General features: G+C 44.3%; 1 protein-coding gene across 1 annotated transcript; it reads right to left on the bottom strand.

The window, feature by feature from the left end:
• Positions 1-2958: 2958 nt before the first annotated feature.
• On the bottom strand, positions 2959-21899 carry tp53i13 (tumor protein p53 inducible protein 13). Its single transcript, XM_083773312.1, has 6 exons — positions 21680-21899; positions 17436-17784; positions 16771-17279; positions 14929-15120; positions 6991-7294; positions 2959-3085 (listed from the first exon to the last, which is right to left on the bottom strand). The coding sequence occupies exons 1-6, from the start codon at positions 21800-21802 to the stop codon at positions 2967-2969; spliced, it is 1596 nt and encodes a 531-aa protein (XP_083629438.1). The 5' UTR covers positions 21803-21899; the 3' UTR covers positions 2959-2966.
• Positions 21900-23170: the final 1271 nt, after the last annotated feature.

Below are 23170 nucleotides of genomic sequence, written 5' to 3'. Positions count from 1 at the left end.
GATCTGATGTTACAGTAGTGATATGATGTTACAGTAGTGATCTGATGTTACAGTAGTGATCTGATGTTACAGTAGTGATCTGATGTTACAGTAGTGATATGATGTTACAGTAGTGATCTGATGTTACAGTAGTGATATGATGTTACAGTAGTGATCTGATGTTACAGTAGTGATCTGATGTTACAGTAGTGATCTGATGTTACAGTAGTGATCTGATGTTACAGTAGTGATCTGATGTTACAGTAGTGATCTGATGTTACAGTAGTGATCTGATGTTACAGTAGTGATCTGATGTTACAGTAGTGATCTGATGTTACAGTAGTGATCTGATGTTACAGTAGTGATCTGATGTTACAGTAGTGATCTGATGTTACAGTAGTGATCTGATGTTACAGTAGTGATATGATGTTACAGTAGTGATCTGATGTTACAGTAGTGATATGATGTTACAGTAGTGATCTGATGTTACAGTAGTGATATGATGTTACAGTAGTGATCTGATGTTACAGTAGTGATCTGATGTTACAGTAGTGATCTGATGTTACAGTAGTGATATGATGTTACAGTAGTGATATGATGTTACAGTAGTGATATGATGTTACAGTAGTGATCTGATGTTACAGTAGTGATCTGATGTTACAGTAGTGATCTGATGTTACAGTAGTGATATGATGTTACAGTAGTGATCTGATGTTACAGTAGTGATATGATGTTACAGTAGTGATCTGATGTTACAGTAGTGATCTGATGTTACAGTAGTGATCTGATGTTACAGTAGTGATCTGATGTTACAGTAGTGATCTGATGTTACAGTAGTGATCTGATGTTACAGTAGTGATCTGATGTTACAGTAGTGATCTGATGTTACAGTAGTGATCTGATGTTACAGTAGTGATCTGATGTTACAGTAGTGATCTGATGTTACAGTAGTGATCTGATGTTACAGTAGTGCAAAGCAAAATATGACACATAACGATTATAGTATCAAGAACAAAACATATGGCTTGAATATTTATTTAGAAATGACCTATTTGAGTTCAGAAGAGTACTGTTCCTTCTAGAGTGTGTAGCTATTCTTTAATCAAATGTATGCAGTCAGAATAAGCCTAAAGACACCATGAGTTGCTTTCATTAATTTTAATTTAGTTTGTCTTTTATTTGAATAGAAGGCTAATCAGCAGCTAATTAAACGAAATGTTGAATTAATTATATTTTTTGTTAGTTAGAACATGTCTAAAATAACCTAAAATTTATATTTTTAAGGTGATAGCAAAATAAGTGTCATAATCCGATTAATCGTTTAAATAATCGGCAGATGAATCGATAATGAAAATAATCGTTAGTTGCAGCCCTAATTTGTAATATGGGCCTGGACCCGTATCTGCGTGCCGGTTGTGGTGGGCCCGGCGGGAGACATACTATGGAAGGAGCAATGCTCCGAGGTGCGCTGCGGGTCGGGAGAGGGTTGCGGTTAGGTTTAGGTGTCTGCCCCGGGGGAGGTTAGGGTTAGGGTGAGGGTTGGGGTTAGGTTTAGGTGTCTGCCCCGGGGGAGGTTAGGGTTAGGGAGAGGGTTGCGGTTAGGTTTAGGTGTGCTGCCCCGTGGGAGGTTAGGGTTAGGGTGAGGGAGGAGGGAGGTTGTCGTTCGGACCAATGCTCCGTCGGATGAAAGTACTGCACTCGGGCCCGGCCGGAGTCTGGGCCAAATTCCACGGAAATGTCCGGGCCCTGGTTACGTCGTTGTGTTAACGACAAAACCATGACCTCTGCCTCTAGATCGAGCTTCCCTAAAAGGCGTCCGGCGGGCCATTTGCAGCCTGCCAACTGTCCGCCATGCTTTTTTTATTGGAAAGTTCCATGGTGTGTGTGATATGAAATGAAATGTGAGCTTATACAGTAGTTGACCACGATCGCAGTAATCCTTAATCGTATTCCAGGGCTATTACTGCCACTATTATTTTATACTTTGGCTATTAAAAAAATAACAAGAGACCTGTGAAAGCTCACAGCGCGGCACAAAGTGTCTCACAGTCAAGTCTGATCGTTTAACGCAGTGTTTTTCAACCTTTTCATATCATGGTGAATTATGTATTTATTCAGCATCTGAGCCACGGACCACCATTTAGATGACATTTAGCCTCTCGGACCCATTTGAGCCACGGACCACCATTTAGATGACATTTAGCCTCTCGGACCCATTTGAGCCACGGACCACCATTTAGACGACATTTAGCCTCTCGGACCCATCTGAGCCACGGACCACCATTTAGATGACATTTAGCCTCTCGGACCCATTTGAGCCACGGACCACCATTTAGATGACATTTAGCCTCTCAGACCCATCTGAGCCATGGACCACCATCTGATGACATTTAGCCTCTCGGACCTATTTGAGCCACGGAACCACCATTTAGATGACATTTAGCCTCTCGGACCCATTTGAGCCACGGACCACCATTTAGATGACATTTAGCCTCTCAGACCCATCTGAGCCATGGACCACCATCTGATGACATTTAGCCTCTCAGACCCATCTGAGCCACGGACCACCATTTGATGACATTTAGCCTCTCAGACCCATTTGAGCCACCATTTGATGACATTTAGCCTAGAAGAAAATTGATGACATTTAGCATAGAAGAAAAACAAAACAAATAGTGTTGTCTGCCTTTATTTCCTTCTTTCTAATGATTTGATCGGCCCAAAACATTGTGTTCATTGTCATGATTTGTCACGATCCGAGTTGGCTTTGTCCGCGGCGTAACCGTCTTTAAATAAATACTTTCAGAAACGGCTATGGTCAAAATGCATTGGGATTCATTTCCGGGGCCACTCGTTGTTCTGAAAGGGGGAGGGACTGCGACGCTCTATTGACTGCCGTGCCTTCTGGAGGGCGCGTTCCCATTGGCTGTCGTCCTGGCTGGAGGAGTGTCCCCCTATTGGCTGTTGTGCCTTCTGGAGGAGCTTGCCTATTGGCTGTCGTCCTCACTGGAGGAAGTAGGAAGTAGAACAAAGTCCCGCCTCCTGCTGCGTGACGTCCTCCTCTTCTTCCTGCTGTCAATCACCCTGAGCCTCCTGTCAATCACATCTGACACACACACACACACACACACACACACACACACACACACACGCAGTTGATTATTTGGGCTTGTTTCTAAAGTGTATTTATTTGATTATTTGGGCTTGTTTCTAAAGTGTATTTATTTGATTATTTGGTCTTGTTTCTAAAGTGTAGTTGTTTATTTGGTCTTGTTTCTAAAGTGTAGTTGTGTATTTGGTCTTGTTTCTAAAGTGTAGTTGTTTATTTGGGCTTGTTTCTAAAGTGCAGTTGATTATTTGGTCTTGTTTCTAAAGTGCAGTTGATTATTTGGGCTTGTTTCTAAAGTGCAGTTGATTATTTGGTCTTGTTTCTAAAGTGTAGTGTTTATTTGGTCTTGTTTCTAAAGTGTAGTTGTTTATTTGGTCTTGTTTCTAAAGTGTAGTTGTTTATTTGGTCTTGTTTCTAAAGTGCAGTTGATTATTTGGGCTTGTTTCTAAAGTGTAGTGTTTATTTGGTCTTGTTTCTAAAGTGTAGTTGTTTATTTGGGCTTGTTTCTAAAGTGCAGTTGATTATTTGGGCTTGTTTCTAAAGTGTAGTTGATTATTTGGGCTTGTTTCTAAAGTGTAGGTGTTTATTTGGTCTTGTTTCTAAAGTGTAGTTGTTTATTTGGGCTTCTTTCTAAAGTGCAGTTGATTATTTGGTCTTGTTTCTAAAGTGTAGTTGATTATTTGGTCTTGTTTCTAAAGTGTAGTTGTTTATCTGGTCTTGTTTTTAAAGTGTAGTTGTTTATTTGGTCTTGTTTCTAAAGTGTAGTTGATTATTTGGGCTTGTTTCTAAAGTGTAGTTGTTTATTTGGTCTTGTTTCTAAAGTGTAGTTGTTTATTTGGGCTTCTTTCTAAAGTGCAGTTGATTATTTGGTCTTGTTTCTAAAGTGTAGTTGATTATTTGGGCTTGTTTCTAAAGTGTAGTTGATTATTTGGGCTTGTTTCTAAAATGCAGTTGATTATTTGGGCTTGTTTCTAAAGTGCAGTTGATTATTTGGGCTTGTTTCTAAAGTGTAGTTGATTATTTGGGCTTGTTTCTAAAATGCAGTTGATTATTTGGGCTTGTTTCTAAAGTGCAGTTGATTATTTGGGCTTGTTTCTAAAGTGCAGTTGATTATTTGGTCTTGTTTCTAAAGTGTAGTTGATTATTTGGGCTTGTTTCTAAAATGCAGTTGATTATTTGGGCTTGTTTCTAAAGTGCAGTTGATTATTTGGGCTTGTTTCTAAGTGTATAGTTGATTATTTGGCCTTTTCGTTTTGCTTGCAGCACTAGCCGCTCCAATGTCTGTTTAAGCTCGGAATGTGATGTATGATGATAAGAGTGCTGCTCACTTCACACGCGTGTGATTATTATAATTTTTTAACACCCCAAACGCCCGGGGGTTATTTAATCCATTAAATCGTAGCGCCCAGCGGTTTTATAGCAGCGGAGCACATTTAGCGAGGGACCGGATGTTATCCCAGATGTGGCTGCAGCAGCTAAAAGTAGCCAAAACACTCTAGAAGCGATCGGCAACAACGGGAGGTATGGTTAATTCTACCGCGACTAGCGACGGGACTGCGGTGGGCCGTCTAACACATAATCGTTTCTTAGAATTGGACGGAATGATTTTTAGATCAAGAGTTATTCACGTTTTAAGATTTCCGATCTCGTCGGCTAAAATGGGGGGGGGGGGGACATTTTCGATGACGTCCCACCGGAACATAACATTGAGTGTTGCGCAACAGACGTTCCCAGCCTGTGGAGCAACAGACGCTCCCAGCCTGTGGAGCAACAGACGCTCCCAGCCTGTGGAGCAACAGACGCTCCCAGCCTGTGGAGCGACAGACGCTCCCAGCCTGTGGAGCGACAGACGCTCCCAGCCTGTGGAGCGACAGACACTCCCAGCCTGTGGAGCGACAGACGCTCCCAGCCTGTGGAGCAACAGACACTCCCAGCCTGTGGAGCGACAGACGCTCCCAGCCTGTGGAGCGACAGACGCTCCCAGCCTGTGGAGCGACAGACGCTCCCAGCCTGTGGAGCGACAGACGCTCCCAGCCTGTGGAGCGACAGACGCTCCCAGCCTGTGGAGCGACAGACGCTCCCAGCCTGTGGAGCGACAGACGCTCCCAGCCTGTGGAGCAACAGACGCTCCCAGCCTGTGGAGCGACAGACACTCCCAGCCTGTGGCGCGGTGCGAGCGGTTTTGATATCGATGATCTCCGTCCTTTGGATAAATCTCCATCTTGAGCGCTGGGCGTTACTAATTGATAGGGCGGAGAAGTCCGTCCTGGGCGCTCAGTTAACAGTGGTTCCCACATTGTTTCATGAATATGCATTTGTATTTGTCCGCAGACATGCTGGTATGATGATGCACGATGATACGAGCGCCCCTCACTTCACACGGGTGTGATTTTTTGTTTTTCCACAGAGTAGCATAAGCACATATTTCCGCGCAAATAGCCTGCACATTTTTGCCTGCATTGTTTGTCTGGAGGTCCACAGTGTCATAGTCCAGTCGTGGGTGTGTCCAGTATAAAGTGGGCGTGGTCATAGGCGGCGGGTGCGTTTTACCTTTGGGTAGGCTATAGAATTGCGTTGGGGGGGGATTCTCGCGGCCGAGCGGAGCGAGGCCGCCGCCGCGGATTTATTTATTTATTTATTTCCCAGATGGTCTAAAAATGAGTTATTTAGCATACTTTTACCAATGAATTAGCCTATACACAGACAACGACTTTTGGACGTCTTTTTCTCAAGTCTCGAGTCAGTCAGTCAGTGACAGTGTAGATTACCCGGCGGTGTTGGCGTGTTGCTGCCCCTCCGGGAGTCGCGGCTCATGGCTCTCCACAGACGGCACAGAGACAGCAGTCACTCCACTGAACGTGCCAGTGTTGCTGCAGTGGTGTGAACTGTGAACCGTGCGGGCACTGGCGCTGCTGAGTTCTGACACCTTCTATAATGCTGCGCACATATATTATATATATAAAAAAAATACCCAGCATAATTTTTGGGAAGGCTAAGCCTTCCCTAGCCTTATGCACCCGCCGCCTATGGGCGTGGTGTGTTTACCTGTCCAATCGGGGGGGGGGGGGGGTTTCAGGGGGGTTTCAGAAAAACGAGTGGCCCAGGAAATGAAATCCCAATGGATTCTCCATTTCATTTATTTAAAGACGGTTACAAATCATGACAATGAACACAATGTTTTGGGGCCGATCAAATAATTTATAAGACGAAAAACAAAACAAATAGTGTTATGTCTCCTGCCTTTCTTTTCTTCTTTCTAATGATTTGATCGGCCCAAAACATTGTGTTCATTGTCATGATTGTAACCGTCTTTAAATAAATGAAATGGAGAATCCATTGGGTTTTCATTTCCTGGGCCACTCGTTTTTCTGAAAGGGGGAGGGACTGCGGCGCTCTATAAAGTGGGCGTGGTGTGTTTACCTGTCCAATCGGGGGGGGGGGGGGGGGGGGGGGGTGTCCAGTGTAAAGTGGGCGTGGTGTGTTTACCTGTCCAATAAGGGGGGTGTGTCCAGTATAAAATGGTAAATGGTAAATGGTGCCTTTATCCAAGGCGCTATACATCTATACATATATTGTGCATTACATTCACCCATTCACACACCGATTGTAGCGGAAGCCATGCAAGGCACCAACCAGCACATCGGGAGCAATGTGGGGTTCAGTGTCTTTGCCCAAGGACACTTCGTCATGTAGACAGAAGGATGAGCCGGGATTCGAACCGCCGACCCATGGATCATTGGACGACCTGCTCTACCTCCTGAGCCACAGTAAAGTGGGCGTGGTGTGTTTACCTGTCCAATAAGGGGGGTGTGTCCGGTATAAAGTGGGCGTGGTGTGTTTACCTGTCCAATAAGGGGGGGGGGGGGGGTGTGTCCAGTATAAAGGGGGCGTGGCGTGTTTACCTGCTACAGTGTCGTAGTCCAGCCGCGGGTCCCTCCAGTAGAGGCTGGGGGCGGTCCTCCAGTGGCGGTAGAGGCGGGTCTGCAACACGGACAGCGCCAACAGAACCAGCAGGAAACCCAGCGCCGCCGCCGCCCACACGGCCTCAGACGGCCTGGCCGCGTGTGACGATGACGATGAGGATGACGATGAAGACGATGATGAAGATGGTGATGGTGGTGATGGTGAAGACATGGACGCTGTGCCTTTCCTCAGCACTCTGCCGCTGTTGGGATCCTCACTGGCGCCCTCTGGTGGCCCGGAGGACTGGAGAGAGAGAGAGAGAGGGAGAGAGGGAGAGAGGGAGAGAGAGAGAGAGAGAGAGAGAGTAAATTGTTATGATTTGCTCGATCCACTTTTCAGCCTTTTTTTGGCCACGTCAAAAGGAATAACATTTACATACATGAGAATGGAGACTGGGCTCCGGTAACGAGACTACAGCATGACAGACAACCCCTCAACCCATTTAGACCTGAGGACGATTATACAAATGTCTTCTACAAAACCTCTGTTTATCAAACAGCCTCGGTTCTCAAATTATTTCATGTCAAGGACCTCGGACATTTTAATGAAATTGGCTGCCGACCCCCCCCCCCCCCCCCCCATCTGAAAACATGTTGTTCCAGGGACCTCCCGGAAGCAAGGTTTTGAGTAGGTTTTGACCTACAAGCTCGTAGTGCGGCACTCGGTGTAGAATGAAGGGACATGGTCACGTGACTGGGCTGCGCCATGACACTTTCATGGATGCTTTCATGGGAGCCACCAAGGACTGTCTAAAGAGGACGGGACGCGAAGACCATAAGGGCGCCGCCATGTTGGTCACATGGTGCTCCATGGAAGGAAAGAAACATGCACAGTTGAGACCAAGGAAGCTGAACGAGGAAGTGTTGGCTGCATAAAGCCCATTGCGCATGTTTCTGTCCTTCAATGGAGCAACATGGAGCCAACATGGCGGCGCCCGTACGACGCCATGTTGTCTTCGCGTCTCGTCCTTTTTAGACAGTCCTTGGGAGCCACCCGGAAGTTCGGCAGAATGCACTGGAGTCGGTCAGTGACCAGCTCACGAAAAAACACTTTCTGAATGACATTTTGTAAGCTTCTGTAAAATAACAGAAGACATGTAACACATTATTGTCTGCTGTGTTGCTTTACGATGTGTCCTCTGTGTAGAGGTATGGGATCTAAAGGGCACAAAGTACCTTAAATAACAGAAGACATGTAACACATTATTGTCTGCTGTGTTGCTTTACGATGTGTCCTCTGTGTAGAGGTATGGGATCTAAAGGGCACAAAGTACCTTTACGATGTGTCCTCTGTGTAGAGGTATGGGGTCTAAAGGGCACAAAGTACCTTTACGATGTGTCCTCTGTGTAGAGGTATGGGGTCTAAAGGGCACAAAGTACCTTTACGATGTGTCCTCTGTGTAGAGGTATGGGGTCTAAAGGGCACAAAGTACCTTTACGATGTGTCCTCTGTGTAGAGGTATGTGGGTAGATTTTGAAGGTGCGTTTTACCAATGGAAATACATAAATTGGCCTCGCTCTGCGCACATTCGTATTATGAAAGGCATATCGGCCCGTGTTGAACGCACTGGCCCGTGTTGAACGCACACACATTATGGCTTACCGCGTTGCTGAATATTTTAGCATTGTGGGAGTGTCCATATGTTAATAATTTTTGCTTTGCGCAATTTGCTATTAAGCCCCTTGACCTAAAGACACTCAGCGCATAACGATTAGACGTGGGTCTGACCACCTCATAAACGCAAAAAGCACTGTTTGATTTGACACTTGAGCGGCTCTGAGAGGCTGCTAGAGTGTTGCCATGTCTGTTTATTATAAGCGGCTTATTTTTCTGTAAAGTTGCTTTCTGTGTTGTTGCTTTTCTTGTTTCTAAAGTGGTTATTTGGGCTTTTCTCCTAATGTTGTTTAAACCAGTGATCCTCACACAGCACATTCCCATGTCAAGGAACCCCAGATGAATGCATTTGCCCAACTAAGGACAGCTAATCCAAAAATTAAATAAAATGATTACTTTTGAAAATAGCAGATCTACTGTATACCAGCTCACAATGCATCACATTCATTCATTAAAACTATGAACTCTGACTGCAGGGGGATATATAATGATCATTATAACAATGTGCAAGAACATATTTAAAAAGAAGGAAGAACTTTATATTTGTGGACAATCAAAATATGTTTTTTTATTTTAATGTGGTGTCATTCAAATTAATCTGGATATGGCAGACTCACTATTTAGAAAATAAAAACATGGCACTTCATTTAAAATAGGTTACAGACCCCTGTTATATGCGCTTATTTTTATAGACCTATTTACTTGTTTCTATGAGACATGGCAGTTTTGCGTCTTTTAAAAAAAAATGTTGAGATTAGAAACGGCCATAATTCTTTCATTTCTCAACCTGAAAAATAAATAAAAACATCTCCATAATCCGTGGGAAATGTGCTTTCATATGCTGTATCACACCCGATTCAAGTCTTCTTCAATAAAATGCTACGAGCGAACTCAGCGAAGACCATACCATCGGGGCCACAGCATTACGCAGCACGCATTCAACTCATTCCTTCGTCGTGACTTGAATGAAATAAAATATAATAAACGTTATTTTACTGGTGTTTTTCAATAGAAACAAATAAAGAGCGTGTGTAGGCTACTGTGTGCAAGTGCAACAGTGCATATACATGCATGCACTAGGCTATATTTCTTCCGTGTCGGGATGGTGATTGAGCTCTTCAAGTTCACAGCCCGTTTGGTCTTTCATAAAAAAACGTTGATATTAGCCTATAAACACTCATGGTTCTCTCATTTCTCAACCGTTTTATTAAATGTAAAAATCTCCATATTCCTTAGGAATCTTGCTTTCATTCGCTGTATTGTACATGGTTCTATCGTTATCGAATTAATTAATTACCAATTTGCCAATATGCTGCTATCTACTCGCAATTCCATTCCGATCTGAAAGGTGGGTCTGTTCTTTTGAGGCATAAAGGTGACAGCATGCAGTGCAATAGGAATAATTAACCCAAATGTGACAAAGGCATGTCATGTCTTCTATGGTGCCAGCCTGAAGAAATGTCATACCACGATCCCCAAAGTGCGCATTCCGTATGTGACATCAGCTGACTGGTAAAGAGAATAGTACGGACATGTTGATTGGGTACGTCTCAAACACGCCTTAAACACACCCATGACTAATTCAAGGCCGTTTTGCGCACTCCGGGGGGTGTCAAAAGCGCTTCTTAACATGCCCAAAATTGCAATATGACATACTACACGCCCCCAGATCATAATACTGTAATTAGATTAGTAATATAGAAGTAAGTAAAATAGAAGTCCTAAATCGACCCCATTGTGTCTAAAGGGCACAAAGTACCTTTACGATGTGTCCTCTGTGTAGAGGTATGGGATCTAAAGGGCACAAAGTACCTTTACGATGTGTCCTCTGTGTAGAGGTATGGGGTCTAAAGGGCACAAAGTACCTTTACGATGTGTCCTCTGTGTAGAGGTATGGGGTCTAAAGGGCACAAAGTACCTTTACGATGTGTCCTCTGTGTAGAGGTATGGGGTCTAAAGGGCACAAAGTACCTTTACGATGTGTCCTCTGTGTAGAGGTATGGGGTCTAAAGGGCACAAAGTACCTTTACGATGTGTCCTCTGTGTAGAGGTATGGGATCTAAAGGGCACAAAGTACCTTTACGATGTGTCCTCTGTGTAGAGGTATGGGATCTAAAGGGCACAAAGTACCTTTACGATGTGTCCTCTGTGTAGAGGTATGGGATCTAAAGGGCACAAAGTACCTTTACGATGTGTCCTCTGTGTAGAGGTATGGGATCTAAAGGGCACAAAGTACCTTTACGATGTGTCCTCTGTGTAGAGGTATGGGATCTAAAGGGCACAAAGTACCTTTACGATGTGTCCTCTGTGTAGAGGTATGGGATCTAAAGGGCACAAAGTACCTTTACGATGTGTCCTCTGTGTAGAGGTATGGGATCTAAAGGGCACAAAGTACCTTTACGATGTGTCCTCTGTGTAGAGGTATGGGATCTAAAGGGCACAAAGTACCTTTACGATGTGTCCTCTGTGTAGAGGTATGGGGTCTAAAGGGCACAAAGTACCTTTACGATGTGTCCTCTGTGTAGAGGTATGGGATCTAAAGGGCACAAAGTACCTTTACGATGTGTCCTCTGTGTAGAGGTATGGGGTCTAAAGGGCACAAAGTACCTTTACGATGTGTCCTCTGTGTAGAGGTATGGGATCTAAAGGGCACAAAGTACCTTTACGATGTGTCCTCTGTGTAGAGGTATGGGATCTAAAGGGCACAAAGTACCTTTACGATGTGTCCTCTGTGTAGAGGTATGGGATCTAAAGGGCACAAAGTACCTTTACGATGTGTCCTCTGTGTAGAGGTATGGGATCTAAAGGGCACAAAGTACCTTTACGATGTGTCCTCTGTGTAGAGGTATGGTGTCTAAAGGGCACAAAGTACCTTTACGATGTGTCCTCTGTGTAGAGGTATGGGATCTAAAGGGCACAAAGTACCTTTACGATGTGTCCTCTGTGTAGAGGTATGGGGTCTAAAGGGCACAAAGTACCTTTACGATGTGTCCTCTGTGTAGAGGTATGGGGTCTAAAGGGCACAAAGTACCTTTACGATGTGTCCTCTGTGTAGAGGTATGGGATCTAAAGGGCACAAAGTACCTTTACGATGTGTCCTCTGTGTAGAGGTATGGGGTCTAAAGGGCACAAAGTACCTTTACGATGTGTCCTCTGTGTAGAGGTATGGGGTCTAAAGGGCACAAAGTACCTTTACGATGTGTCCTCTGTGTAGAGGTATGGGGTCTAAAGGGCACAAAGTACCTTTACGATGTGTCCTCTGTGTAGAGGTATGGGGTCTAAAGGGCACAAAGTACCTTTACGATGTGTCCTCTGTGTAGAGGTATGGGATCTAAAGGGCACAAAGTACCTTTACGATGTGTCCTCTGTGTAGAGGTATGGGATCTAAAGGGCACAAAGTACCTTTACGATGTGTCCTCTGTGTAGAGGTATGGGATCTAAAGGGCACAAAGTACCTTTACGATGTGTCCTCTGTGTAGAGGTATGGGATCTAAAGGGCACAAAGTACCTTTACGATGTGTCCTCTGTGTAGAGGTATGGGGTCTAAAGGGCACAAAGTACCTTTACGATGTGTCCTCTGTGTAGAGGTATGGGATCTAAAGGGCACAAAGTACCTTTACGATGTGTCCTCTGTGTAGAGGTATGGGATCTAAAGGGCACAAAGTACCTTTACGATGTGTCCTCTGTGTAGAGGTATGGGGTCTAAAGGGCACAAAGTACCTTTACGATGTGTCCTCTGTGTAGAGGTATGGGGTCTAAAGGGCACAAAGTACCTTTACGATGTGTCCTCTGTGTAGAGGTATGGGGTCTAAAGGGCACAAAGTACCTTTACGATGTGTCCTCTGTGTAGAGGTATGGGGTCTAAAGGGCACAAAGTACCTTTACGATGTGTCCTCTGTGTAGAGGTATGGGATCTAAAGGGCACAAAGTACCTTTACGATGTGTCCTCTGTGTAGAGGTATGGGGTCTAAAGGGCACAAAGTACCTTTACGATGTGTCCTCTGTGTAGAGGTATGGGGTCTAAAGGGCACAAAGTACCTTTACGATGTGTCCTCTGTGTAGAGGTATGGGGTCTAAAGGGCACAAAGTACCTTTACGATGTGTCCTCTGTGTAGAGGTATGGGGTCTAAAGGGCACAAAGTACCTTTACGATGTGTCCTCTGTGTAGAGGTATGGGATCTAAAGGGCACAAAGTACCTTTATGATGTGTCCTCTGTGTAGAGGTATGGGGTCTAAAGGGCACAAAGTACCTTTACGATGTGTCCTCTGTGTAGAGGTATGGTGTCTAAAGGGCACAAAGTACCTTTACGATGTGTCCTCTGTGTAGAGGTATGGGGTCTAAAGGGCACAAAGTACCTTTATGATGTGTCCTCTGTGTAGAGGTATGGGGTCTAAAGGGCACAAAGTACCTTTACGATGTGTCCTCTGTGTAGAGGTATGGTGTCTAAAGGGCACAAAGTACCTTTCTGAACGTACCAAGTGTCGCCAGACTTCCCACCGTTTCCTGTCTGGCAGCCAAATCTCGCGATACCTCCGAGCCAGAAACGATACCTGCTGCTGCTGTTTAGATCCTCAAATTAAATGATATACTGTGCACATCGAAAAGCAAGTGATTACAAAAACAACCTGTGATATTTTTTCTTTTATATTCCGGAACCGATTATATGACAAGGTTATGAGCCGGTCCAGCCGGCTCCATTCACTGCCATGTATTCATTGAACTTCCGGTGTGAGTTTGGCTCCCATGAAAGTGTCCATGAAGTGTCCATGAAAGTGTCCATGACGTGTTCATGAAAGTGTCCATGAAGTGTCCATGAAGTGTCCATGAAAGTGTCCATGAAAGTGTCCATGAAAGTGTCCATGAAGTGTCCATGAAGTGTCCATGAAAGTGTCCATGAAGTGTCCATGAAAGTGTCCATGAAGTGTCCATGAAAGTGTCCATGAAAGTGTCCATGAAGTGTCCATGAAGTGTCCATGAAAGTGTCCATGAAGTGTCCATGAAAGTGTCCATGAAGTGTCCATGAAAGTGTCCATGAAGTGTCCATGAAAGTGTCCATGAAAGTGTCCATGAAAGTGTCCATGAAAGTGTCCATGAAAGTGTCCATGAAAGTGTCCATGAAAGTGTCCATGAAAGTGTCCATGAAGTGTCCATGAAGTGTCCATGAAGTGTCCATGAAGTGTCCATGAAAGTGTCCATGAAAGTGTCCATGAAGTGTCCATGAAGTGTCCATGAAAGTGTCCATGAAAGTGTCCATGAAGTGTCCATGAAAGTGTCCATGAAAGTGTCCATGAAAGTGTCCATGAAGTGTCCATGAAGTGTCCATGAAAGTGTCCATGAAGTGTCCATGAAGTGTCCATGAAGTGTCCATGAAAGTGTCCATGAAAGTGTCCATGAAGTGTCCATGAAGTGTCCATGAAAGTGTCCATGAAGTGTCCATGAAGTGTCCATGAAGTGTCCATGAAAGTGTCCATGAAAGTGTCCATGAAGTGTCCATGAAGTGTCCATGAAAGTGTCCATGAAAGTGTCCATGAAAGTGTCCATGAAGTGTCCATGAAGTGTCCATGAAGTGTCCATGAAAGTGTCCATGAAAGTGTCCATGAAAGTGTCCATGACGTGTTCATGAAAGTGTCCATGAAAGTGTCCATGAAAGTGTCCATGAAAGTGTCCATGAAAGTGTCCATGAAGTGTCCATGAAGTGTCCATGAAAGTGTCATGGCGCAGCCCAGTCACGTGACCATTTCCTTTCCTTCTCTAAAGGCTTCCTTGATTGAAACCAGGAAACCACGCGGTCGCAAAAACACTGCTTCCGGTCCACTCCCACGTTGTGGAAATTGTTGTAGTTTTATTAGGTTCCAGTGTGAACACTGAACTACGAAGGTTATACTAGTTTATAGTTTAGTTTGAGTTAGTTTTGACATTAATTTTGTTTTCTTTCTAAGTATAGGCCCTATTGTGTAATAAATATATATTCAGATACTGTTGGTGACGAGAAAAACTAAAACTATGGGCATTTTGTCTATAATTTCAGTTTGTTTTAGTTAGTTTTGTAAACACACAATACAGTTTCAGTTAGTTCGTAATTTAGTTAGTTTTGTAAACACACAATACAGTTTCAGTTAGTTAGTTATTTTAATTATTATAGTTTTTATTTAGTTCAGTTAACGGAAATGTTTATTTATTTATTTTAGTTTTCGGTAATTTCCTTTTAGTTCGTTAGTTTTAGTCAACTATACTAACCCTGTAAACTACATGCAGTACTCACCCTGGGTCGTGGGGTGTGGGGGGCTGGAGGCGAGGTGAAGACGCCCTTTCGTTTCTTGCTGCGAGCGCGCGCGTTGATGTGTGTGTTGATGTGTGCGTTGATGTGCACGTTGCCGTGCGCGCGTGTCTTCGCCACCTCTCTCTGCGTCCCTTCCAGCAGGCTGATGTCTGACCGTCTCTGTGACGCGTCGGGCTGTCAATCGCCGGCCGTCATAAAAGTGGACAAAAAATAACAATGCAATTCTAAAATGTTACGATAATGTAGCATTTAGCAGATCTTAATCCAGAGCCACTCACAGTAAGCAAGAACAAACATATGGTGATAATACATCAAACGGATATATCCCTGGCTGGTGTATAATGTCACTATAGGCGGTTGGCAAAGAAAGAGTTAATCCATTCTGGGTGGGATAAATAAATAAATAAAGTCTTCTGAAAGATTGTATTCAAAGATCTGTGTCGCATTTTCACGATTTTTCAAAAATAGCAGATCTACAAGCTCATAGCGCGCCACTCGTTGGCGCACTATGAGCTTGTAGATCTGCTATTTTTCAATAGCTAAATTATAACATAATGTTTAAAACACGAAAAGGGGTTCCCGTCCGGAATGGGTTAAGCATTATGTTGTGCTTTAGCTATTGGAAAATAGCAGATCTACAAGCTCAAGTGCCGCGCTATGAGCTTGTAGGTGTGCTATTTTTGAAAAATCGTGAAAATGCGGCACAAATCTTTGAAAATATATTCTTTCAGAGCGAAAGTTTGTAACTCAAATCTTTGCTTCTGGGAGGGAGGTCCCTGGAACAACATATTTTCAGATATGGCCAATTACATATACTAGTCCTTACCCGTTGTGAGATTCCCCCCCCCCCCCCCCTTGTGGCCGTGAAGGGTACTGCGCCCGGGTGCGTTTGTAATTGACTAATACATTAATTAATAATCATTAATGTGTCAAATTGAAAAAAGGGCTTCGTTTCGCCCTCCATATGCATATGGTCAATGCCTGTGGGAGTGATTGGTGCAGGCAGTAAGGAGTTACGGCACTGTTTCTGACACACACACACACACACACAGACAGACATTCGGTTAATTATAGTATGATTTCTGGGGGTCCTTGACATGAAAATGTTTGAGAACGAATGACATAGAAACATGGGGTTTTAACCCTGTGAGAACGACTGACATGGAAACATAGGGGTTTAACCCTGTGAGAACGACTGACATAGAAACATAGGGGTTTAACCCTGTGAGAACGACTGACATAGAAACATAGGGGTTTAACCCTGTGAGAACGACTGACATGGAAACATAGGGGTTTAACCCTGTGAGAACGACTGACATAGAAACATAGGGTTTTAACCCTGTGAGAACCACTGACATAGAAACATAGGGTTTAACCCTGTGAGAACGACTGACATAGAAACATGGGGTTTAACCCTGTGAGAACCACTGACACAGAAACATGGGGTTTAACCCTGTGAGAACGACTGACATAAACATGGGGTTTTAACCCTGTGAGAACGACTGACATAGAAACATGGGGTTTTAACCCTGTGAGAACCACTGACATAGAAACATGCTTTAGCTATTGAAAAATAGCAGATCTACAAGCTCGTAGCGCGCCACCGAGTGGCGCGCTACGAGCTTGTAGGTCTGCTATTTTTGAAAAATCGAAAGAACGACTGACATATAGAAACATAGCTTATTCAGAAAACTGTCAGGATTCAGAAGACATTTATTGAATCTGATCTCAGGTCAGAATGGGTTAAACAACATAGAAATAGATGGTGTAGAAGATGTTAACATTTCTATACATGTCTGGTCTTATTTTCATAACTGAGCTTACCGTGGCGTTGTGTCCGTGGGAGACGCGGACGTCGTCTGCGCGCTCGTCTCCGGCTGCCTTGGTCTGCGGCTGCGCAGAGATGCTCTGAGCTGCCTTGGTCTGCGGCTGCGCGGCGATGCTCTGAGCTGCCTTGGTCTGCGGCTGCGCGGCGATGCTGTGAGCTGCCTTGGTCTGCGGCTGCGCGGCGATGCTCTGAGCTGCCTTGGTCTGCGGCTGCGCGGCGATGCTCTGAGCTGCCTTGGTCTGCGGCTGCGCGGCGATGCTCTGAGCTGCCTTGGTCTGCGGCTGCGCGGCGATGCTCTGAGCTGCCTTGGTCTGCGGCTGCGCGGCGATGCTCTGAGCTGCCTTGGTCTGCGTCTGCGCGGCGATGCTCTGAGCTGCGTCTTTGTCTCTCCTCCTGTCCTTCTCCTCCAGAGTCTCTCGTCCGGTAGGGTCGTTCGTAGCGTGACGACGTGGCTCTCCGTCCACCGCGGTGGGTTTTGTTTTCACCGTTTGGTGCGACCAGTGTTCTGGACTTGGGGGCCGTGGGCGTGGGCGTGGCCCCCGGGGACCGGAAGGAGTGGATGGAAAGGTACGAGGGGGTCCCGAGGAGGAGGAGGAGGAGGAGGAGGAGGAGGAGGAGGAGGAGGAGGAGGAGGAGGATGAGGAGGAGGAGGAGGAGGAGCCCCCGGGTCTCGGAGGAGTCGGTTTCTGCTCAGCGATGTGAGAGTCAGGAGAGGAAGGAGCTGCTCTGGGCTCAGCAATGTGGGCCTCCCGATGGAGGTTAGAGTTCTGGGCCCCCCGGTGGAGCTGAACGGTGTGGGCCTCCTGGTGGAGCTCAGTGTTGTGGGCCTCCTCGTGGAGGTCCGCGTTGTGGGCCTCCTGGTGGAGCTCAGCGTTGTGGGCCTCCTCGTGAAGGTCAGCGTTGTGGGCCTCCTGGGGGAGCTGAGTCGTGTGGGCCTCCTGGTGGAGCTCAGTGGTGTGGGCCTCCTGATGGAGCTCAGCGTTGTGGGGCTCCTGGTCAGCGTTGTCGCACTGTCACAAACAAACACACTTAAGCTATTGAACTGCAGAATCTAAATGATGTCCCTCCCTCCCTTAACACCTACTTTATCCAGAGTGATTTACAGTAAGCCAGAACAACACATGGTAATACATCAAATACATAGAAATAGAGTCATAGGCGGGGCGGGAGCGCATCCCCAGCCGATAGTGTGGGCCTCCTCGTGGAGGTCAGCGTTGTGGGAGTGTGAACGGTTTGGGGGTCCATTTAAAACAACGGCGGCTTACGGAAATTGCATGCAGAAGGGCTGCCAAAGGAAGCTATCTTTTGTTGTTTTTTACTTGTTTTTTCGCCACCCTCTCTTCGAAGTTATAGACTGGGCCAGCTCTAAACTGACCCTGGGCCAGCTCTAAACTAACTGGGCCCCGGCCCGCCTGGCCCAATGGACCCTAGGCCAGTGCATATGCCTGTAAAGGTCGTCGAGGCTAAGATGGAGTCTGAAGATGTGCGTTTTCAGACTACGGCGGAAGATTGGGAGTGGGTGAGAGTCCATTGATGACAAGTTACCATATTACTGGTATTAATATTATAGCCAGTGGTATATGCATACATTTAAAAGTACTGTACTTAGGGACTGTACTTCTACTCCACTATCTCAGAGGCAAATATTGTACTTTTTGCCTCACTACAATTATTTGAAAACTTTTACTAGTTGAAGCTTTTGAATATTATAACAAAAAACATGCATTAACTCCGTCAACCATTATACACTTTGAAAATAGTCGATCTACAAGCGTTGATCGGCTATATTAAAAATAGGCTATTTGTACACATAGGCTATGCCTACGATGTAGGCACTAGTGATGTAAATAGGTGCAGGGATGGTCTTTTAACCCATTCTGAACGGGCACCCATTTTGGTGTTAGCATCATGTTATGCTTTAGCTATTGAAAAATAGCAGATCTACAAGCTCATATCGCGCCACCGAGTGGCGCGATACGAGCTTGTAGGTCTGCTATTTTTTGAAAAATCGAAGAACGACTGACATTTTTAGAATCTGATCTCAGGTCAGAATGGGTTAATCAGACCAGTGTGTGTCCAGTGGAAACCTCATGTGAATCTGATCTCAGGTCAGAATGGGTTAAATGAGTCCCAGGGACATTTTATGAGTCTCACTTCAACGACGTTATATAGGAGTCATATTTTGCCATTTTTACAAATTGCAGCATTTGACTCCTATTTCATTCTATATGGTTATAATGTGGTTATATGAATTCATGTAGAAAACAGAAGGAGAAATGATTATTATAACTAAAGCTAGCAAAATATCGCAATGTTTGTTACGTGTATTATTTTTACTGTACATGCATGCCGAGTACAGTAGTAGGGATGCACCGATCCGATACTCGTATCGGAGATCGGCGCCGATCCAGGCTAAAATTCTAGATCGGGTATCGGATCGGTGGCCGATCCATTATCCGATCCGATAATTATGTGTAATTACAGTATGAAAACAACTCTACCTCCTCTGTGACACAGCAGTGTAGTATTGACAGTATAACATGTGGAATGCAGCCAGGCTAGCCTGCGCACACATTAACCTGGTCTAATTGTTGCACAGTTATTTAATAAATAATTCAGTGCATTTATATCTGTGTTTGTTACATTTTGTTTTACAAAGTTGGGAAAGTAATGTTTAAGTCAAGCCTTGATGTTGCCTTACACAAAATAATGATTCCAGACTCCACACAGTGAGGCATACAGCTTAATAGGTTATTACGTTTCTTTGTGGGGGGTATCGGATCGGTACTCTGTATCGGCAGATACTGGACCCCCATGTATCCAAATCGCTATCGAATGCCAAAAAGCCGGATCGGTGCATCCCTATACAGTAGTGCATCCCGTGGATGAATGAATTACAAACTTTATTCCGAACATAATAAAATTTGACAAAAAAAGTCAAAGAATTAAAATAAGTGCAATATAGAAACAATAAAATAACATTCCCAAAGCATAAACAACAACAACAACAAAAAAAAACAAGCCTCACTGGCCGCAAGTATAATTATTTTAACTTTTATATGCAGAGGTCGTTGTTTTATTGCGTCCCTTAACTACAAACTGCCTTTTGGGATGCAAAATGCGCCCTATTTTAAGGGTAACAAGAAGACTCGCCCCGTTTCTGTTTTCCTCCCAGAATGTTCCCCAGTGAGGGGTGGGAGAGGCTGGACAGCAGACGGCTGGACTTTGAATTTCTCTAACTATAAACTTTCATGACAGCAGAACAGCCTAAGTACAAATATAATTTATGAAAAGCTACTACAGTGAAGTCTGTTCACAGAAGTTGTTGTAGGATAATGTGTTAGACCTAGAATGCCTGTGATCATTTAATTATACTTTGTACATTTTCATGTATCTCAGGCATAGATGGCTTGCACCGGGTGCTGGTCGAATTGAAAACGCGCGGCCTAAATGTGATGAATGCTCCGTTTGTACTCGCCCATTACATTATTCCAAAGACGTGGAGTGAAAAATGGTCCTATAGTTTTATATCCATGTGAAAGTTCTGGCACAAAACGTGTATTTAGTCAATTATCTCCACTTTTTCAAGAGATGCACACGGACATCTTTCTCTCCGGGCGAGGGGGGGGGGCCGGAATGATCGATGAACTGATTTTACAAATACGTCCTGTTTACCGCAAACGTCATCACCAATTGACCAGGGAAACACAAAGGTTTGCAGTCACACAATTGGCAGGTGGTGTGATTAATTACCCAGCACCTATCGCAAAGCACCTGCCAATTGTGTGACCCAAACTGTTGTGTTTCCCATGTCAATTGGTGATGACGTTTGCGGCAAACAGGACTATTTGTAAAATCAGTTCATCGTATGTTCCGCCCCCCCCTATAAACAACTAAATTGTTTATAGGTTCAATATAAGTCAAATAATATAGCCTTTCTACAGGAGTATCCTTTTATATTTTTCCAAAAATAATACAAACAGCCAATAGCATAATTATTACAAAGTTATCCCCCTCACTGGGGAAAATTCCGGGAGGAAAAACGGGCACGCACCGGGGCGAGTTGTCCAGTATTAATTTTAAGTAGGCTATATGTTTTGAACAGAACTGGGTCTAAGTTAAGTAGTGACTCTGACGCCTCTGGTATCCTATTGTATTACTTAGTTAATACCATAGCGTAGCTGTCCCAGCAATGGGTATTTATTTTGTAATATTCTATATTTTATTGCTCACCTTTCTTAAAATGTATAATATGTGAACATTATATGTATGTTTATTTGGGTACATATGCCTGGTCTTTTATTGCTGTTCATTATCACCTAGAAGGGCATGCAGGAGCAGAGCCTTGTGATTAGAGTGAGGCAGCATTGGTTGCACCTGTGTGAGCCGAACTCAGTCACAACGGGCTGTGTTTCAGTCAGTGGTGTAAGGAGCTCTTCCCACGTCTGAAAAGAGATGTCCTTAAATAAAGAATATAAGAGAAGATAACGTAGCTCTCCTAAAATAATCTGCAGAAGACGCACAACACGGTATGTTGTATGTTGTTGTTTTCTTTGTTTGTAAACGGTGTTGTACTTCTGTCGATCGTTTAATTGTTTGTGTACGTATCATTGTGTTTGTTTACATATAATACGGACGTCATGATTGACTGCATGACAACAAGGACATTCATATTTCATGTTTCATTGAGTTTAAAAGGATATTGTTGTGTTTTGTGTTGCAGTTTTTTCACGTTGTCTTTGGGGAAATAAACAACCTTGAGATATCAGTTGGAGCGTTTGTGTTATTCTGCTGGATAGGAGCGGTTATAGTTAATACCATAGTAGTAATTCCATTGTCACAGCAGGATATATTGTTATTACAGTATTTATAGTAGCAAATATATTAACGTATTATTAGTATTACCATTCCATTGTCACAGGAGGATGCAGCAGCAGCCCAGCCACCTCCGGAGGCACCGACCAGCTGGTACCGAGCCACGCTGAGGCACGCTGCCGCCAGCAGGCTCACCGCGAGCGGACTGGACATGTCGGCACGCCTCGGTGAAGGTGGTGGAGGTCAGTCACGCACGCAGGCACGCACTGACACGGACGCATACGCACAAATCCACAGTCCACTCATTCGGTCAGATCACACACGCACGCACACACACACACACACACACACACACACACACACACATGCACACGCACGCACACAGAGTCACTCACACAGTCGCACACATCTGGCTCTCCAGTCTCCATCCATCTTTTCTAGAATGTCCCACAGACACAAGAGTTGATAAAACTCTCCATTTGGCGAAATAAATCAAGCGACGCCACGTGCGTAATATGCGTAAAATATATATATAAAAAAGTCACTGTCGTTTTTTTTTTTTTTACTTTTATCCTAAAAAGAAAACAAAAACAACATCTGCAGGTTTTGTTTTTCCACCAGTGATGTTCCGTTTTTAAAGTGACCCGACATGCTGTTAAAAGCAGGTTATTGATTCATTTGATTGATTGATTGATTGATTGATTGATCGCTGGATCGGAGGAGTTTGTTGAGCGTTATTAATTATTAAAAACTTTGAACGGCGTTCTTGTTGTTGACGGAACTGCCACTGCGGAGAGACAGGAAGTTGTAGTTATTGTGCAGTGTGCCTTATTATGACCGTTGGTTGTAATGCACGTGGATGGCCATAGGAGGGCGCCAGAGGAAAAGAAAAACAAAGGGTATACGTGTGAATGACATATAGCTAAAACTAATTTCAAAATGATCTAAAAACAGTGACATTGTGGGGGTCTGTGTGCTCACCATTGTTTTAAAACGATGCAAGGGGTGCCAATGTGGTCAATTGTAATGTATTGTGTAGGACGGTTCCATGCATTTGGGCAAATTGGGCCACAGAAGCTTAAGGCATGATTTACCAATAGTTAATATATTTGGACGTCTCTAAATGTTCTGATGAATTGGACATGGTGGACCCTGTTGTAAACAAGTGTAATGCTTTATCATGGTGTCGTCCACAAAGTAACAGTTTCTGTATTTTGACTTAATTGTGCTTTCGTTTGAAATGTACCCATTCTGCATAAATACAATCAATCAATCAAAAGTGTGTTATTGCCATACATAGGTAGAGACCTGGGCGGGATCCCCTTTTGGTGTTTTAAGCATTATGTTATGCTTTAGCTATTGAAAAACAGCAGATCTACAAGCTCATAGCGCGGCACCGAGTGCCAAGCTTGTGTAGATCTGCTATTTTTGAAAAATCGTGAAAACGTCTGCAAATCTTTGAATATATATTCTTTCAGAGCGAACATTTTTTTAACTAAAATCTTTGCTTCTGAGGCGTACACATAATGTTTGGGGTCCTTGACATGAGATATTGAGCACCACTAACATTGTAGGGACATA

Source organism: Protomyctophum parallelum, assembly GCF_964188405.1.
Source record: "Protomyctophum parallelum genome assembly, chromosome: 9".
NCBI classification, from domain to species: Eukaryota; Metazoa; Chordata; class Actinopteri; order Myctophiformes; family Myctophidae; genus Protomyctophum; species Protomyctophum parallelum.
The sequence above is the reverse complement of the archived record's forward strand: the minus strand, read 5'-3'. Positions and strand labels throughout refer to the sequence as shown.

Bases quoted from the DNA above. Each gene is read 5' to 3' on its own strand.
- tp53i13 (XM_083773312.1), bottom strand. From the start codon at position 21,802: ATGTCCAGTCCGCTCGCGGTGAGCCTGCTGGCGGCAGCGTGCCTCAGC. The intron at 7,295-14,928 runs GTGAGTACTGCA...CTCTCTCTCCAG, and splicing joins CCCACACCCCACGACCCAGG to TCCTCCGGGCCACCAGAGGG. The intron at 3,086-6,990 runs GTAAACACGCCA...TGTGTGTGTCAG, and splicing joins GGACTACGACACTGTAGCAG to ATGTGATTGACAGGAGGCTC.